At 37.3% G+C, this 19,816-nt stretch overlaps 3 protein-coding genes across 3 annotated transcripts; 1 reads left to right on the top strand and 2 right to left on the bottom strand.

Moving 5' to 3' along the window:
* Positions 1-6,055: 6,055 nt before the first annotated feature.
* LOC145625111 (uncharacterized) lies at positions 6,056-8,221 on the bottom strand. Its single transcript, XM_081678192.1, has 3 exons — positions 7,153-8,221; positions 6,744-6,775; positions 6,056-6,631 (listed from the first exon to the last, which is right to left on the bottom strand). The coding sequence occupies exons 1-3, from the start codon at positions 8,219-8,221 to the stop codon at positions 6,056-6,058; spliced, it is 1,677 nt and encodes a 558-aa protein (XP_081534318.1).
* Positions 8,222-11,219: 2,998 nt separating this feature from the next.
* Positions 11,220-16,865, bottom strand: LOC145623981 (protein transport protein SEC23 A-like). The gene is made up of 6 exons (XM_081676897.1): positions 16,466-16,865; positions 15,908-16,387; positions 13,639-15,459; positions 12,447-12,563; positions 12,260-12,331; positions 11,220-11,631 (listed from the first exon to the last, which is right to left on the bottom strand). Exons 2-6 carry the CDS (start codon positions 16,295-16,297, stop codon positions 11,494-11,496), a joined length of 2,538 nt encoding a protein of 845 aa, XP_081533023.1. The 5' UTR covers positions 16,298-16,387; positions 16,466-16,865; the 3' UTR covers positions 11,220-11,493.
* A 2,441-nt stretch (positions 16,866-19,306) lies between these two features.
* On the top strand, positions 19,307-19,786 carry LOC145625112 (uncharacterized). Its single transcript, XM_081678193.1, has one exon. It carries the CDS (start codon positions 19,307-19,309, stop codon positions 19,784-19,786), a length of 480 nt encoding a protein of 159 aa, XP_081534319.1.
* Positions 19,787-19,816: the final 30 nt, after the last annotated feature.

A 19,816-nucleotide genomic window follows, 5' to 3' on the forward strand; every position in this document is an offset into this window, starting at 1 on the left:
AGTAGAAGAAGAAAATGAAAAATCCTCACAAAAATCTTTTTGGTTGGCATTATAACTCTTTTCCTCATCAACAATGAAAGAGTTGGGGGCTTCGGAAGCATGAATAGGAAGACGATCCCTAAGAGGTTCTTTGAGAAAAGAAGGGAGGAACATAGGATAGTAGGAGATATGGTTAAACCTTTGGGAAAAAGGTGTATGAGAAAGGGAAAAAGGGGTAGCTAATCCCTCATCACAAGATCTCACATCACTAATGAGGGAATGAAAATCAATCATGGAATCCTCAAATGAAGAACCCTCATGTTCTACATCTCCCTCAAGCTCAAAAACTCCAAATGATTCAATCTCAACCTCCTCTTCACAACCTTGAACAACATCTCCCTTAAATTTCTCAAGGCCTACCATCTCAAAATCAAGAGTGAATGGGGGCATACTTCTCTCAAACTCATCTCTTTCTAATGAAGCCTTATCAATGAACTCACTCATAAGGTTATGGTCTACCGTTTGAAACTCAAGAAATATTTGGGCCATAATCTCAAATGAGTCCAAATCATCATGGATAGACTAGTCAAAAGCTTGCTCATTGGAATCATCTAGGGGACTATGGGGCACACCTTTAGAATTCATGCAAAAATCGGATGCAATATAAGAAAGAACATGCACTTCATCATCATTAGAATGTACCTCATTACATTGAGCTATAGAGGGAGGGGAGTTGAAATCATGCATTACATGGTCACTATGGGGAGCATCTAGCACATCATGGGAATTCATATTAGACAACTCATGAAAATTAGCATCAATATTAAAAGCATGAGAATCCCGAACATAAGTCTCATGATTGGCCCTCTCTAATCATAATTATCCCTAGCTAACCATGAATAGAAATCCCAAGCTTCATCCGAAGACATGTCTTGAAATTTACCATTTAACATATTATCAACTACTCCTCTAAAATTCTCATTTAATCCCAAATTGATGATTTCACAATAATCACCCTTGGTTAAACCTTTAACACCATCTAGGAAATCCTCAAGTCTATTGAAATACACCCAAAACGGTTCATTATCAAATTGAGGAATAGAAATATAAACCATTTTTTTTCAAATAAAGCAACACAAATAAAAACCAACAAATTAAAAGAAAATTATAAACAATGGACTAGTCTCAATAAGATAACACAATGGTAATGGAAGCCGTTCCCCGGCAACGGCGCCAATTTGACAAGGGAATAAACGCGTCGTCAATTGTCTATCCCTATATCAAATACAATTTATACAACCTAAACAAACCTAATACGAGTATAAGGCAAGCATAGGGGTCGAACCACAGAGAACGGATAAACACCACCAAATGTTATCGACAATTAAGCTAGTCCGGAATAGGAGATAAATAAACTAAAGTCTAAAGATGCTAAAACAAGAAATAAAACATTAAGGGAAATGGTTAGGTGAAGTTGACGCTTGATCATGCAACAACAAAGTAGCAAATCAATGGTAAACTAAACATGCATGAATACCAAAGTAAAGGGGTCCAATCTAACCGCCTTCCGGGGTCAATTGGCTCCTCCTAGTATATGGTTCTAATGTGGAAACATAGAGGCTATGTTAGGAGAAGCCAATTGACCCCAAAAGGCGGTTAGATTGGACCCCTTTACTTCGGTATTCATGCATGTTTAGTTTACCATTGATTTGCTACTTTGTTGTTGCATGATCAAGCGTCAACTTCACCTAACCATTTCCCTTAATGTTTTATTTCTTGTTTTAGCATCTTTAGACTTTAGTTTATTTATCTCCTATTCCGGACTAGCTTAATTGTCGATAACATTTGGTGGTGTTTATCCGTTCTCTGTGGTTCGACCCCTATGCTTGCCTTATACTCGTATTAGGTTTGTTTAGGTTGTATAAATTGTATTTGATCTAGGGATAGACAATTGACGACGCGTTTATTCCCTTGTCAATGAAACTTCCATTTTGACATGAAGAAGCGGAAGAAGGATTGTCTTTCTTCCTGCTCTTGCCATCATTGTTATTGATTTTGATCTTTTTGACGCTCGGAGGAACAAGAAGGCAATTTGAATTAATAAGGTATTGAATTCAATCTTTGAGGGTGAAGCAAATTTAAGTGGTGTAACCATGGCCTCTATGATATTTGTAATAGGAGCTTGGATCCCAATTGGGAGATCGTTTCTCATGTACTGGATTTTGGATTGGACCAATGGGATAAATGAGACCTCGACCATGAAAATAGTCGAAAGCTTCATTATAAGTCATTCCTATTGGTATGTGTGTATTCGTCAATGGTCTATTTTTCCCGTGGCTTAGGAGCATTGAGTTTTTCTTTGTGTTCTTGACGAGAAAAAGAAGAAGAAAGGTGGTCGATATTTTCATTCTTCCAGTCCTGGTGATGATATCGTTGTTTGATGCTGACATCCGATTTGTTAGGCCTTCCACCATATTCAAGAGCATGGCAATGACATCCTGCAGTTTGTGAACGTCTTCTTTTAGACTAGTTGAGTTTTCCTTGGTATCATCACAAAAAACTCCTTCATCCTCCTCAATCATGGTCACTTCATCGATAGAGGTTATATAGACTGCCTCGATCATTAGCTCACCTACAGGTGTAATAAGGAGAGAAGGATCAAAGGATATTTGATCTTTCGCGATGGCTAGAATCTCAACTGTTTTATTGTCATTGATCAGGTCTTGAATAGATTCTTTGAGTTTCCAGCACTCCTTAGCATTGGGACCCCTTCCCTAGTATTATTTGCAGTGTTTATTAGGATCCCACTTAGGCGGTCTTGCTTTTGGAACTAGGTCTTTGATTCCTATGGGCATGACTAGGATTTTGTGGTGTAGCTTTTCAAAGGTTGTCTCGTAACACATACCAAGTGGAGTTAACACCCTTTTTGACCTTTGCATTTGTTGTTTAGAGGTGTTTGTAGCATGTACTTTATTAATGGGAGAGGAAGAAAAAGGATGGTCGTTTTTCTTTTCTTTCGCATTATCAACTTTTAAAAGGTCGTCATCAATATCAATGCCTATGTTGTAAACATCTTTGAAGGTGTTTAAATTACATTGATATTTCAAGTGCTTTTGGTATTTGTCTTGGAGATTCTTAATGAACATCCTCACATATTCTTTTTCAGTGGGGACCTCGACCATTTTAGCGAAAGTTTCCCTCCACTTAATAAAAATAAAGGTGAACCCTTCGTTTTCTTTTTGCTTCAACATCTTGAGTTCTCTATGGTCAGTTTCTACTTGGATATTGCACTTGTACCTTTCTATAAAAGTGTTTGTAATGGTTTCCCAAGAAAAATCTTCTCCTTGTCTTGGGGAAAAAAACCATTGTTGACAAATGGTTTCAAGAGATAGTGAGAACAATGAAGGGAAGACCTTCTTATCAATTGCCTTAATCTTCATTATTGTCTCGAAATCTCTAAAGAGAAAGTAAGGTTTATCAGTTGGTTTGAACTTAGGGATGTCGTTGGCATTAAACTTCTGCAAAAGAAGTTCCTTGTCCACTAAAACCCATTGTGAGCTAATTCCTTGACACTTATAATCGTTGGAAATTTTTTTAAGGCTTTCTTCCATGCGCTCGAGCGCTTGTTGCTTACTAGGATTGTTGACTTGAAGAACGAGAGTCTTCAACATCTCAGTCAGATTGTTCTTGTTTTTCCTCAACTCATCAACTTCTTGTTGGGAACCCATTAGTACAAACTTTTTCCTGTGTCTGATGGTTTTATCGAAGAGTAGAACTTAAACGAATGTGTTGTCCTTAAATAAGCGCCCTTCTCTCCTTGACTAAGTGTTGTGGAAAGGGAAGTCATGGATACATATTGTTAATTGTTTGACTCAAACTCGATTCAACATGCATATATGAGGAAGGATCATGGATTATAAGGGGAATGATATATATGGAGAAAGCATGTGGAGAGTGGGAAGATTATGTATATGGGGAGACATGGAGGAAATTAGAAATAGAGTGGACCTCCAACTCAAATGACGAAAAAGACGACTCATGCATGCATGGACCTAAGACATGGTCATGGTTTGAAAAGAAAAGGTGTGTACAAAGTGTGTGCTAAGACTTTTGATTGAAAGTGATAAGTTTAAGACTCGTGTCATGACCATGTGAGTAGACTATGTGACTCGACTCGGACAAAGATTAAGTTAAGACCTCATGCATATACACTAAACTGGATAGGCTGTAGTATTTCAGCCATAACTTTTGATTTGTGACTCTGACTAGGACGAAACCAACGGCTAATGAATGATAAAACTCGGGGCTAAACCAATGCCTAATGACTCTGACTAGGACAAAACCAACACCTAATGAATTACTACTACATGTAGTATTGTGCAATCTTGTTGTTAATTCAAGTTACACTATGAATAATTCAACAGTTGGCAAAGTGATTGCTAGTCAGCTAATATATAGCTCAACCATGCTAAACACAACGACTAATTATTGTTAGCCATATAGAGTTTTTAGAAATTCTAGAATAGACCAGTTATTGTGCACCCAACCGGCCATCTAATATAGAGTTTTTAGAAATTCTAGAATAGCCCAGTTATTGTGCACCCAACCATCTAATATGTCATTTGAAATGTGATTATATCATACGAAATATGATTATATCATTTGAAAAGTAATTGCATCATCCAGAAACTGATTGTATAAATGTATTATTCAAAAAGTGAATTTCTCACTAAAAAAAAGTATCAAACAGTAATTATATCATTCGTAAGATAATTATATCTATCATTTAACTAAACTGTTTAAAATACGACTATATCATTCAAAATATGACTCACAAAAAGATAATTATATTATCAATGTTAAAGGAGTTTCTTCGTCAGTGTTATAGGGGTTATTCGGTCAGTATTACAAGCGTTATTTGGTCATTGTTATAAGAGTTACTTTGTTATTTTATAAGTAGCCACACAATAAGGTCAATCACAAACAAGACGGGTTGCACAATAATACCCATTTATTGCATCTAAAAACTAAAAGAGGTACTTTCTCCGTTCCCTTTTGCTTTGACATTTGGAATTATGCGCGATAATTACAAATTTAATTAAAAAAATGAATATTATACATGTGAGGTAAATAAAGAAGGAAGAAAGTAGAAGAGAGATGAGAGAGAAAGTAATACGTAGTAATTGTACATGAAAAGTGAAGAGCAATTGAGTATTTAAATTCTAAAGCAAGAGTAAGGAAGAGTAAGGTCATGTTCTCTTCACCTTATTTTTGCTAACTGACATTATTTTTACTGAAAAAAAATTATATTTGCTGGATTTAAATTATTTTTAGTGAACTAAAATTATTTTTGCTGAACCGAAAATATTTTTACTGATTTTCTATTATAATTCTTCTTTTAAAAAAACTGAATTTTACTGAACTGAACTTATTTTTACTTAACTTATTTCTATTGAACTTGAATTATTTTTACTTAATATTATTTTTGTAAGGTGAAGAGAACATGACCTAACTTTGTTCAAAATTAATGAATAAAAACAAAATACTCTATTTAAAAAAATAATAATAAATAAATAAATAAATCCCTAAATGAAAACGTAAAGAACATATAGAAACAGAGAGAATATAGCAAGTGTGGTACCCAAATGAAACGCAAGATGAGGAACATGGTTAGCAATCTAATAAAATTTGTTTTACGTAGTCAACCCCATTTTTGGAATTAAGGTTGTGATTATTTTAGTATTTGAAGCTGACACACTTCATCAATACTAAAGCAAAAGCCCAATAGATTTCCCTGTATAGCCGAAATCTATTTTTTTTTTTTTAACACATAAAAGACGATTTATAACTTAATTATAGAGTTTTACAAACCACATACTAAGAAACTTAACAACAAATAGCCTCAGCCCGATTGCAAAATTCGAGGCTAATACATAACAACCTAGGATTGAACTCTTAATAAGCTGAAAAATAGAGATCAAAATCCTAGAACAAACATCAGTGCCCCTCCTAAAAACATTAAAAAAACAGAGGTACTAAACCAGTTAGTCTGAGAGTTGGTGTGGCAGGAGACTCTTCACTCTTCCTGCTCCTCCTGGTTCTCCTGTGCTGCTGCAACAATAGCAACAAGATCAGCATTATAGTAAGGCTTGACAACATCAGGGCATGCCATGTGAATACGGTGTCCAACGCCCATCTCCAACCCAATAACAGCAAGCTCATGAGCAACAACATTATTGTTTCTCTGAACATGGATAATTTCGAAAACATCAAAGTAGCTTATAATCTCCTCAATATCCTTGACAACGGCTGCCATTTCATGATGTAGATTATTTCCAGCAGCTCTGAGCATCACTCTGACAGACAAGGCATCCACCTCCAATTCAACTTCCTTCATTTCAAGGCGTTTTACCATAGCAAGACCCTCCCTCACAGCATATAGTTCAGCTGCAAAAGCTGAAACAACATTGTACTTGCTCGAAAAACCCATTATCCAAGTGCCATCATCCCTCCTAACAACACCCCCTCCAGCAGCCACATTTATACGCACCCAGGAGCCATCCGTGCTTAGCTTTACCCACCCCTTTGGGGGTGGATTCCAAGAGTTATGCACTCCTGAGCTACTCGAAGCATTAGAAGCTATGGCCTTACCCTGCAGGATATGATTAGTGCATTGATAATCAATAATGAACCTACTAAAAACCACACGAGAATTAAGCATTTTGAGATAAAAAACAGTGGTGTTTCGTTGTCTCCAAATATGCCAAAGGGCAATAGAGAAAATCATTTTCCAATGCTAATCAAGTTCAAGATTACAATTAAGACAACCATACCAATCCAAATCAAAGAAGGAGTGAAAATTAAATCCAGTAGGAAGGGGAAGTTTAGCGAAAATATCCTTCCAAAGGATGGAGGAAGAAAAGCAATCCCTAAACAAATGCAAGTGAGATTCATTGTACATACCACAACGAGCACGTATGGGGGAAATATTGGGGAGAATGATAAATAATTTCTCGGCTACAGGAAGAATACTATGCACTATATTCCAAAGGAGCATTCTATATTTCAAGGGCAACGTTATTTTCCATAGCAACTTCCACGCAGAAAAGAAGGAAAAATCAGAGTAAGAGGATGAAATAAGGGAAAAATAAGAAGATTTAATGGTGAACTCACCAGACTTTGAGAGGGACCAGTGAATGAAATCTTCAGAATTTGAAATAGAAGAGATTGGGGTTGCCAGAATTTGAGAAATAATAGCAGGAGGAAGCAAGTGTGCAATGCTATCCAAATCCCAACTTCCATCCTTAATGATGTGTCGAACCATCCAATGAGCTTTAGATGGGGGACCAGCAGAAAGCATATGAAGATAAATAGGGCCTTCACCCACCCAATGGTGATACCACAAAGAGGTGGTAGCACCATTACCTATACCAACTCTAAGACCGGAGGCCAAAATCAACCTACCTTTAAGAATGTCTTTCCATAATTGAGATTGGGAATCCTTGGGAGAACAATCAAACAAAGCCGAGTTTTTTAAGTATTTTTCATTAAAAATTCTTACCCAAAGTTTTGAAGGATTGTTAAGCATCACCCAACCCAATTTTGCCATAAAACACAAATTCCACTCTCTTAACCTCCTAATACCAAGACCACCAGCAGCTAGGGGCATCGTAACATATTTCCATCCTAATCTAGGGCTATAATGCACATTGTCTACCTTGTTCCAAAGAAACTTACGACATCTTTGCTCAATTTTATCCAAAACAGAAAAGGGAATGAGATTGGTTTGCATATGATAGACCGGGTAAGAACTCAAAACTGATTTAATCAAGGTGCATCTTCCTGCCAAATTCAAGAGCTTAGCTTGCCACCCTTTGATTTTATCCATAGTCTTATCCAAAATTCCCAAGTAGTGAGCAATTTTCAGCTTATTAGGACTTATTTCAATACCCAAATATTTTCCAAAGGATGTAGTACATCTGAAACAAAAAAATTGGGCAGTGCTAGTCCTAATCAAATGATTCATTTTAGCCGGAAAAATCATGGAAGATTTACCTTGATTGATTCTCAACCCTGAGATGTCACCAAAATAATTAATAACCCTCATCATCTCCGTAACATTTTCTTTTGAGGAATTCCCAACAAGAAAAACATCATCAGCATAAAAAATATGAGACATGAAAATTGAAGGTGTAAGTTTAATTGGTTTCCATAAACCTTGCTGCACATGCTGCTCAATCATGATTGAAAGTCATTCAAGGCATAAAACAAAGATATACGAGGATAAAGGATCCCCTTGTCTAATGCCACGAGAGGGACTAAAAAACTCACAAATCTCACCATTCCACAAAACAGCAATTTTAGGAGAACAAACACAATTCAAAATCAGCTTAGTAAGGGAAGATGGGAATTTAAAAAAATCCAAAGTGTCCTTGATAAAGTCTCATTCCAAACTATCATAAGCCTTAGTAAGATCCAACTTAAGAGCACAAATGTTTTTACCTTTTTTTGCCTTTTTAAACACATGAGAAATCTCCTTAACCACTATAATATTATCCTCAATACCCCTACCCGGAATAAAACTTGATTGTAAGGGGTTGATGATTTTAGACAAGAAAGGCTTGATTCTATCCGAAATTAATTTAGTGATTGATTTGTAACTAGTATTGCAAAGACCTATAGGACGAAATTCAGAGAGTTTTGAAGGATTTTCAATCTTGGGAATTAAAGCTATATAAGAGTGATTAACAATGGCAGGCACCTCACAAGATTGAAAGCAATTATACACAAACTCATAGATAGAATTTCCTAATTCAGACCAAAAATTCTGATAAAAACGTGGTTGCACTCCATCCGGACCAGGAACCTTCATAGGATTCATCCTAAAAAGACATTCCTTAACCTCATCAAAGCAAGGAATACAAGACATGGCCTCACGATTTGAGTCAGTTAGGCAAAAATTAGGAACGTAATTATCCTGAGTAACAACAGAGGTCAATTTCGACTCAAAAATATTTTTAAAATATTCAGTAGCTAAAATCCTTAATTTGACATTATACTTAATCCATTCATCATTATTATCTTTTAATGCCAAAATTTTACCCTGACTCTTTTTAATCTTAGCTAAAATATGGAAGTATTTCGTATTATGATCAGCATATTTCCTCCAATTAATACCGGCCTTTTGGGCCCAAATAATTCTCTCTTTTTTATGAATATCCTCCAAATCCTTCAAGAGTGATCTTTCCAAACTTTCCAAAAAAACAGAACTATTATACCCTAAATAAAGCTGAATACCATCTAACCGAGCTATGATTCTCTTTTTTTCTTTTTTAATACTACCAAAAATATTATTATTCCACGAATGAATATTTTTTCTAAAATTATCTAACCCAATTAAGAAATTATTATTAGCCGATTTTCAGTTGTTGATAAAAAAAGGAGCAAAATCCGGATGCTCAATCCACACTTCCTTACACCTTAAAGGGAAGGGGCCTTTGACAGTAGGATTGGAAGTATCAATTAAAAGAGGGCAATGATCGGAGTAATTAGTATGGGTAAGATGAAATACCTTTGTATGAGGAAACATATCGAGCCAAGATAAACTTCCAAGAGCCCTATCCAACCGCTGCCTAATCGAAGCTCCTTCCTGCCTTGCATTCGTCCAAGTGAACGGAGCACCATTAAACCCAAGATCAACCACACCAGCTTTGTTGGTGAATTCATTGAAGTCCCTGCACTGACTTTGTCTAAAAGGGCGACCACCTGATTTTTTGGACTGCTTAGTTACCTCGTTTAGATCCCCTAAAAGTATATTTGCAAATATATTTTTTTTATATAAATAGTAAAAATATTTCATTTATTAAAAGTCATATGACACCTATAATAAATATTCGACGTTAACAAATACATAAGATATTGAATCAAATAAAATTTTCCTTCATAAAAACTACGATGGTCGAGTATATCTTGCACTGTGGAGCATCTCCCGCTTATATCGTTGAAAAATACAACCTTGTTGGAGAGACAATCTAACGATTCTTTGTACTCCTCCGTTTTTAAATACTTACTCCATTTCTATTTTTGCATTATTCATTTATCCTACTTTGACTAATGTTTATGATTTATACATAAGAAAAAATATAGTTGTGTGGGTACTTGTTGGAATCATCTCAATAAATAGATTATTAATTTTTCAATTGTTAGAAGTTATACCTATTGATAATTAAAGATATTAGTGATCAAAGATTAGCATCGGCATGCGTGTCCAAGAGAATTGGAGCAAGTATTTAAAAACGGAGGGAGTAGTCGTCGGGATGTTTTCCTTCTAATTCATCTGTCTGTATTCAAAAACTTGATAAGTTTTTCACCAACGAAATAATTTCACGACAATCCATTAGATCTAATAACATGGATTCAAAACTAAGAAATTTCTCCCGCGAAAAGAGGAGATAAACCTAGTCTTTCGAAGGAGGTCGAAAAACTCTTGTCTTTCAAAGAAGATCGAAAACCCTTTCTTTCGAGGGAGAAAAGTTCCTCCTAAAAGGAGAAAGCATTATTATAAACCTAAACAAACTTTAAAGAAACAAGAATTGAAGGTTTCCACCAAAACTGATAAAAGCCCCTTCAAAATTCAACAATGAAGGCTAGGATTTTGGAGAGAGGAAGGAGAAGAGAGGAGAGTGGAGATTTTTTTTGTATTTGCAAATACATATCAAACTTTAAAATATTGAAAAATATTGTAAAGAACATGGGGGTAAGAAAAAGGAAAAGAGAGATGGGCACATAGGACCAGTTTTAAATGTACCACTAAAAGCTTGTATAATATCATTGAATATGTAGTAATACTATTTCTACACGTAGTTAGTACCACTAAATGAATATACAATACCATTAAATGAATATATAGTACCTCTGAATGTTCAATGATACTATTTGATCATCTAGAGATACTATAAATCACCCAGTGGTACACTCTAAATCTAGCACATGGGGGTGAGAGAAAGGAGGAGAGAGATGGATAAGTGGGGATCATTTTTAAATGTACCATTGAAAGCTTAAATAATATCATTGACTATGTAGTGATATTATTTCTACACGTAGTGAGTATTGCTGAATAAATATATAATACCACTACATATATACATAATACCACTGAATGTTCAATGATACTACTTGATCATCCGGTGATACAATTGATAACCCAATGGTATTATTCTAAATTCAGAAATGCATTTACGTGAAATAACCCCAAACACCCCTCCTTATGTATTTATTCATACATCACAAACCTCCCTTTGGAAGGTCTCTACTCTCCACAAAGTTTTAACAAATTTTACCTTGCAAAAATTTAAAAGAATGGCTCCTAAATTGCAGGACTCTGCTTTGTATCCAAACAACAAAAAGTGCGATGCAGTATTCAAAAGAAAAAAGAAAAAAGCTAAGTCAAATCAGCAACCCTCAGCTCCTGCCTCTTCCTCCGTTTTTATCAATCAATTCAACACAGAACACTCCTTAGCTGGGCTCGGGTGGAACAAGTTTCAGACTACGCATCCACTCGCAGAAGCTTGGATCATCGAAGTGAATAAAACTGCTTTTCAAGTTAGCTCTTTGGTCTGAGTTCAACGTTCGAAGCTGTGGGAATCTTGCTTCCTGCATCCAGTGTTCAAGAATCACAAATTTATGAACATAAGAGGGTAAAGGTAAACGGTCATAACTACAATAGTACAATGTAAATCTATTCAGGAGTATAATTATTGAAGCGTGTCACACGGTTAATCTTTAACAGTATAAATCACTTCAAGGATGCTAAGGTAAGAAAGACAAGGTGAAGGCACACACATCACGTACTTTAGAATGTGACACGCATCACAGATATTCGTTTTTCAAAAGGCCTTTTGGATCCTTCAGACTTCATTTTTTGCCACATTAACTCACTCAAAATTCCATAACTATCATTAATCGTTCACATTCTCCATCTTTATACAAATATGCTTTAATTAGGAATTCTTACTTGAAGATGCCGTCATTAAGGGTAGACCTTTGAAAGTCTTTCAAAGTGGCTCACCCTCATGATTGCAGGAGGGTGAGTAAAGTTGGAAAAGTTCAAATTTTAACTTGCTAGATTTAGAAAGTAACTTGGTATGAACTTATTTAGCATATTATAATTTTGGGACGAAGTGAATATTGTTGATGAGTAGTAGTTTTGAAGAAGCATGAGCAACAGAAGGGAGTGAGAAAAACCTAAAAAATTAAACAGAATGAAGTGGGGAGTGCCTACCTGTTCATAAGCTGGATCCTTGTGAGCAGGTATTAATCGGGAAACAAAATAACGAGCTTGAGAAGTTCCTTCCTGTGGAGGATAAATATATGTTAGCATTTCACCATATCTCTATAGGTGGGAAGGAGATCTAGAAGAGTAAAAACTGAAAAGAAGTGAAGATCAGAAGCAGAAGAGAAAATGTAACCTTAAATGCAAGGATACGTGGAGCTGGAAACCTTGATTCACTAAGCTCCTCTGCCAGTGTTCTACAAGCTGCTAAGGCTGCAGCACAATTTATCTCTTGAGCAGAAAGCTCAGCACCCTGGAAATAAAAATTAAACAGGACAATATTTATTAGGAAGCTACTGACAAGGATGTGTGTTATGTAAATTATGAATTATCCGGGGGAGGGGGGAGGGGGGAGAGGGATAATATATTATAAAAGCAGGCAGTAGCATTCAGCAGGACATGAACAAAAGTCACCAAGAGAGAGAGAGAGAGAGATGCCTGTGCCACAGTCTGCAAAGGTCATAAGCAAGTAGGTACATTCAACAAAAATGAATGAATTGCACGAGGGAAATTGAATATAACCCAAAACATACCCACCACTCCTCCCTCATCTTCCAAAACAAAGTAAAATAAGACACCTCAAATGGAAAAAGAATACAAAAAAATTCTCATTGTACCCAATCCAAAATAAAAGTTGTTTAGGTCAATACCTTTTTATCCAAAATTTAAGCCATTCAACATTACTACAGCAATATAAAATCCAATTTTACTATATCAATACAAAATTCTACATGTTCAGTTAAATGAAGGAAGTATTAAAGTGGTAATTCAAATGAAGTTTCAATGTCCATGCAATGTTGTTTCCTAGGAAATGCCAAAATATGTTTGTTTGGACGTAGGACTTTTGATTTCCCATGAGAGATTCCACTGCCATGGGGTAAGGGATCTAGGTAAGTAAAATCTTCCATTTTGTGGGAAGTAGAACTCCCTATTTTATTGTAATTTGTAACAAAACAAGTGTACAATACATCTATTACCTAGGAAAATCAATTATTTGCCAACCAAAATACAACTATGTCATTTTATTAATCTCAATAATATATTAATAGCTAGTAGCTACCCTACAATAAAAAAAAAAAAAAAAAAAAAAGGAATTCTAACTAGAATTAATTTTTGATAAGTATGACCTGTTTATTTGGTAGTAAATATTACGAGATTCACATTTGTGCTCTCTAGCTAACAATAAAATGCTTTCATTTTTAGCCATACTCCTCGAACAAAATTCTCTAGTATACAGCACGAACATGTGAAGGCTAAAATTATGCTAAACATACCTCTCAAGGGCTTATCTTACAGTAAAGCACCAGTGAAGAAAGTGAAAAACTTACCAACCAAATGAAGATATCTGTTCCATGATCTAGAACAACAGCGGTATCTGACTGCATGGATAGATCATAAGCTGGCAGCTCCTCAAAGGTGCCTCCTTCCCTATTCATTAAACATCGAGGCGCCACCATTCGCAAAGAAAGATCAAAAGATGCATTTAGAAATAGATTTCTCAACACAGATCTCTCATCTTCATGACCAACGATGCTTCCCAGCAGCGGACCTCTTCTAAGATGGAACAAGTGCTCTGGCAATGAAGAAAGCTCTTTTGGGAACTTATAGAGCTTAGATTTTGGAACTTGTGAAACAAACTTCAAAGCTATATCTTTCACTCTTTCATCTATTGTAGAACGCAAGCTAACTGCCTCAGGCGCAGATTTAGCTCGCAAAAGAGTCTTCTTGGCAATAAGAACTGCAGCGACGTCATCTTGAACACTGTCAAGATAGGCTGACACACTATCAACAGTAGGCAATCTTATTGTGATAACCCTAGTAATATCAGCTGCGTAAACATTTGAATATTGCATAGAAAATTGAAAGTATACATGTTCGTGTTTTATGTCTCTTTTGGTGTCCATGAAAACTGAAAAGCTTTGTGTTTCTTCCACACTTAGCATCTGAACCGAGACAGAAGCATTATTTTTAAAATTTTCATGTGAATCCAAGTGAGCTTCCTCACCTGGACCAACAACTTGAGTGACAAGAAAGTCCTCGGGAACACGTATCTCAAGCAAACCATGGGAACCTGCTGCCCTACTAGATGCCCTCTGCAAATTAACACCAAAAACCTCCCCAAAGTCGTCATGAAGGATAAGAACACCACCAGAGGCTCTTGAGAGCGGCTGCAGAACAGGAACTCTGACAGGGCACGTTCCAGCACAGAAAATATCTACAACAGTTTGCTGTCTATGAGCCTCCTGACCCAAGTGTTCCATCCACTTCATTGCAGTTTTTTCAAGATAAGGATAGTTTGGGTGGCTAAATGAATGTGGAAGAGCTCCAGGACCAAATGTATTAGGTCCACCAGCACAAACTAATAACCTACTCTTACCCCCTGGCCTTTTCACCACTCCTCGGGACAAATCAGCAGATGGCCCTTGTATAATTGCCAGAGCAACTTCCACTGCGGTACACAAGCAGCGGTCTCTAGCAGTCTCAGCAATGTTGGCCTTGAAGGGCCTGAATGAGGAAAATATGGTGTGTGCTACAGGAAGCGAAGCATGCACAGGAGACAAGTATACACCAGTCCCATAAATTAGTGCTCTTAAACTTTCCTCACTAGGTGACTTATCCCCTGATAGCACATCAGCAGATGCAGTAGAATCCTCAGAAAAATCATATACAGATACTGTTCGACCATATGAAACAATACCTATTCTAGTTGTTGGCGGGAGTGAGTCAACAAAAGCATGAAGAGAACTTTGCAAATGCTGAAGGTGTGGTTCATCTAAACATTCATCAATGACAAGGATAATGGGAGCAGAGGTTCTCGAATCCGAAACAGGAACAAAACCTGATAATCGGTTTCCAGTTTGGACATAATCAACCACAAAAGAGGATAATTCAGGAAAGCTACGCAACTCTGCCTTGCTCGATGCTACATATTCACCGTCACTCCCATTCAAGTTACGACAAACAATACATTGCCACTGCCCTGAAGTCGGTATAACATTACAATACGGATTTGGATAAGCACCACAACTTTGGCAACGATGAGAATCACGCTGAATTACTTGAGGACCTTGGGGAACCTCTCTTCCAGGCGAAACCACTACTCCAAACCCCAAACTTGGGACATTTGCTTGCTTTTTCTGCTTCAATATCTGCCATAAACCAAAATGACAACACTAACATCAAGAAAACAACCAAATGCTATACCTCGACCAACAGTCAAGACCAAAGTATAGATGGCAATTAGATTAGTTTGTTAAAGACATTCGAGGACCCGATATAGACTGCTATAATATGCACAATGAAAGCACCCAAACCTCGAAACAAACTAAAACAACAAGAAGTTGTACTTGTATTAAATTAGCCTGTTAAAGTCATTCGAGGACTCGAGATAGACTACCATTACACGTACAATGACAGATCAAATAGCACCCAAACCTCGAAACAATCAAAAACAAACAAAAGTAGTAATAAAGCTTGAAAATTTCAGGAAAAAAAAAAAATCAAACAGATCAAAACAAATACCAATTCAATTACAATGCACCAATACAAGAAAACAGAAATCAATCAAGAAAGAAAAAGAGGGAAGAAAGAAATTACCTTGTGAGCAGAAAAGTGAACAAGGGGAGCAATGGATTCAAAGGGTGAAAGAGAAGAATGATCAAAAGAAACATTTTGAGAAGAATAACTTGGAGGAGAAGAAGGGGGTAAAGTAGAAGAAGGAAAAGACGGGGTTGTTGCAATTGGAGGTGGGAAAGCAACCGCAACCGGTTGCGGCGAAGCAGGGGATGTTCGGAACGGCACTGCAGCCGGTCTCAGCGGCGAGGTGAACACGGGCGGCCCGGGCGGTGTACTCAATTGCGGCGAATTCGCAGACGAAGACGACGCAGTCCCTGCCTGATGCTGCTGCACCATTAATGTGGGAGGAAATCTTGGTGGTGTAGCTAATAATTTCTCTGATTTGGGAGTTGATTCTGGTAAAGTCGCCATTGTTGGATGCTTAATTTCAGCAATTACAGCCAAAATTATTAACAAGAAGTGAACCCCTTTTGGAGGAGATTTCGCATTCGCCCCTTTATTCTGAATCGAAAAAGGTTAAGCATTAAGCAGTTTGTTCGAATTAGATCGGAGTATTCTGAATTTTGGATCAGGAAGAACCTTAATTTTTCAAAAATTGATGGGTGAAATTATGATAATCATCCAAGATCTTGTTGTATTGGAGATCAGATGCTTAATTGGGAAAATCCGATCTCAATTGAAGTAAATGTTGGGCGATCAAACCGAAATTGAGTGTAACTTTGAATAAAATGGGAAAATTGTAATAATCATGATAATAATGGAAACTTGGGAAGAATTGAATTGAAGGGCTGCTTGTGAAGCTCTGTAGTGAGAACCGGGAAACTATGGAAGGAGAAGTCAGCCAAGTGGTGTAAAGAAAGTCAAGGGAACTTAAAAATGGTGAAAGACATAAACTCACAAGTTTGTGAAGTGGATCAAAACCTTGTCTGTCTATAGTTGATGTCTTGACTCTTGAGGAGTGATTTGCTAGTTGGGCGTGGGGCTTTATGGGCTGGGTCATGGTGTAATACCCTGATTTCTAGAAACTATATACTGTGGCTAATTGCCTAGTTGGAGGTCAATTGACCACAATTGATATAAATATTAGGAAAAATTACAAATAATAATACAACATTTAGCGGTTTCTTTTTAAATAATACAATCTTTGAATTATATTTTAATATTACAAATTTTGGGGGTTGTTGGGCCCGTGTTATCACACGACCCATTACATCTAGGGCATTAATCCAAGGCCAATAAGTCAGCAAGAATATGCAAAGCGGCTTGATTGAAATAAACAAGGAAAGCAGCATCAAGCATATCAATCGAGGAAATACTTGCCAAAGATACACCTACAGAGCAAGAAACAAGATAAATTAAGAGGATCTTAGGCATTTCAAAGATATTCTGAATATATTTGTAAACCCTAGAGATCCCTAGATATAAATAAGAAGAATTAGACATTTGAGCAATCATGTACACACGCATACACTTAAATATAATCAAATTATTCTACTTTTATCTACGGAGCGGCATCCCTACTGAAGAAGGAGGCTTGTCCTTACTCAGTATTGTGTCTCTGAACTCACCTTCTTTATATCATTGAATATTTATTGCTCACTTGTTGCTTATTTATTGCTTTATTAATTGTTCTTAGTTAATTTATATGCTTTTGGTAGTATGATTGTTATTACCCCTCAAACCTAGCAGATTCTCGTATGTCCTTATTGAGATTTGCCTAAACAATTTGGCGCCCACCGTGGGGCTAATAATCAATTAACCTACCAATTCGCCAAAAAAAAAAAAAAAACCAAGACAAACACCATGACTGGGCAACCAGTACCTTTTACCATTGCCGAAATTAATGAAGGAATGAACGCATTCCGCCAAACTTTAGACCAGCAGAAAAGCCTGGCTCAAAAGATCCAAACTGAAGCCAAACTCACCAGCCTTACCAAACAAAATGAAGCCCTTCGTAGCTAAATACAATCAGTTGCATCCAAAACCATTAACACTAGAAAGAACACCAAAGCCATAGCCATGCAGCTTGACTTGTCTGGAACCTTTCACACCCCTAACGGGGAAAAAGGATCTAACAACAGGGATGATACCCTGGATCTAGACTCTTTGGATGCAGGAACCCCCAAGAAGGACAGTCAGGAAAGAGCCGAAGAGGGAAAAGTAGAAAAGATGGTCAAGGAATACCTCAAGACAATCGAGGCCAAAATAGCCAAAATCCCTGGAATGCCGAAACCCATGGAAGAGGAAGCAGCAGATGGCTATATAGAATCCCCATTCTCAGAAGAGATCGCCATGGTAGAAGTCCCAAAGAGGTTCAGCACGCCCAATATGACTATGTACGATGGAACAACATACCTTGATGAGCATGTGTCCCTCTACAAATAGAAGATGATGACAAGCTCAATCCCTAGAGACATCAGAGAGGCTATCATGTGCAAAGGCTTTGGAGCCACATTATCAGGTCCAGCTCTAACCTGGTTCATTAATTTAGATAATGGGACTATTCGATCTTTTGCAAGAATGGTGAACCTATTCAAGGTCCAATTTGCCAGCAGCAGGAAAATCGAAAAACAATCTTCAGATCTGTACCACGTTATGCAGAGACATGGTGAATCCTTGAGAGATTATCTTAACAGGTTCAACAGGGAGAATATTGGAATACATAAGTGTGATGCTCCCACAACAATCGAAGCGTTCAGAAGAGGATTGCTAGATCATAGTGAGCTCTACAAGGAGTTGACTAAATATCCCTGTACAACCTTTGAAGATGTGCAAGCCAAAGCTATGGCTCAAGTTAGATTTGAGGAAGATGCGTATGCAAGAAAGACTCCCGAGCCAGATCGCCAATTAAGAAGGAACAACAATTTTCCCAGAAGGGACCATCGATTCAAGCCGTATCAGCGTTCTCGCTTTGACGAGGGAACAGTCAATGCTGTCGAAGAAGAATTTTCTGATTGGAGGGAGGATCCTGAACTCCCACCTAAGTTACATGAGTATTGCTTTAACGTTAACCCTGCAGGAGTAATTAGGACCCTAAATAAGATGGGAGATACTGTGCAATGGCCCAGAAGGAGTGATAGGTTTGGAGAGAAGAAAGATCCATCCAGATGGTGTGATTTCCATTCAGATATCGATCACACTACTGACGAATGTGTCGCGCTCAGAAAGGAAGTCGCATACTTGCTGAAGAAAGGCTACCTTAAAGAGCTCCTGTCAGATAGATCTAAAGCTTCAGGGAAGGAGAGAGAGTCTAAGTAAGGAGGTCCTCCTCCTCCGCCTCCAATTGTCAAAACCATCTGTTTCATATCAGGAGGGTCAGAAGTATGCGATTTAACATATTCAGCAGCAAAGCGACATGCAAAGGAAAGTAACAAGGATCAACCAGACAAGAGGGAGAAATCCAAGATAGACATCCCCATCATGTTTGAAGAAAGCGACGCAGTAGAAGGCCATCATGACGGTCTAGTGATTTCACTCCCAGTGGGAAACTGCATGATCAAACGAATCCTAGTTGACAATGGAAGCTCTGCAAATATCATCATGCTCGACACCCTGAAACACATGAACATAGATGAGAAGAACATCGTCAACAAGTCAACAATGTTAGTGGGATTCAGTGGGGAAACCAAAAAGACAAGTGGAGAAATTACATTGGCAACATATGCAAAAGGGATCAACCTACAGGTCAAGTTCCTAGTGATTGATACTCTATCTTCGTACAATATGATTCTAGGCAGACCCTGGATACATGAGATGAAAGCCATCCCTTCTACGTACCATCAAGTCATTAAGTTCCCTACTAGGTGGGGTATTCAAGAAATCAGAGGAGATCCTAAGGAAGCTAAAGAATGTTACAAGATAGCACTGAAAGCAACGTCGGCAGAAAAGAGTTCAGCATAGCAATCAGAGGGTCAACTAGGCCAAGAAAAG

This window comes from Chenopodium album, chromosome 3 (assembly GCF_948465745.1).
Source record: "Chenopodium album chromosome 3, dcCheAlbu1.1, whole genome shotgun sequence".
Classification (NCBI taxonomy): Eukaryota; Viridiplantae; Streptophyta; class Magnoliopsida; order Caryophyllales; family Amaranthaceae; genus Chenopodium; species Chenopodium album.

Bases quoted from the DNA above. Each gene is read 5' to 3' on its own strand.
- LOC145625111 (XM_081678192.1), bottom strand. From the start codon at position 8,221: ATGATTGAGCAGCATGTGCAGCAAGGTTTATGGAAACCAATTAAACTT. The intron at 6,776-7,152 runs GTGAGTTCACCA...GAACTTGATTAG, and splicing joins CTGGTCCCTCTCAAAGTCTG to CATTGGAAAATGATTTTCTC. The intron at 6,632-6,743 runs GCATATTTGGAG...CATATCCTGCAG, and splicing joins ATTTTCTCTATTGCCCTTTG to GGTAAGGCCATAGCTTCTAA.
- LOC145623981 (XM_081676897.1), bottom strand. From the start codon at position 16,297: ATGGCGACTTTACCAGAATCAACTCCCAAATCAGAGAAATTATTAGCT. The intron at 15,460-15,907 runs GTAATTTCTTTC...GGTTTATGGCAG, and splicing joins TTCACTTTTCTGCTCACAAG to ATATTGAAGCAGAAAAAGCA. The intron at 11,632-12,259 runs GTAGGCACTCCC...CACTGGATGCAG, and splicing joins AGGATCCAGCTTATGAACAG to GAAGCAAGATTCCCACAGCT.
- LOC145625112 (XM_081678193.1), top strand. From the start codon at position 19,307: ATGTTTGAAGAAAGCGACGCAGTAGAAGGCCATCATGACGGTCTAGTG.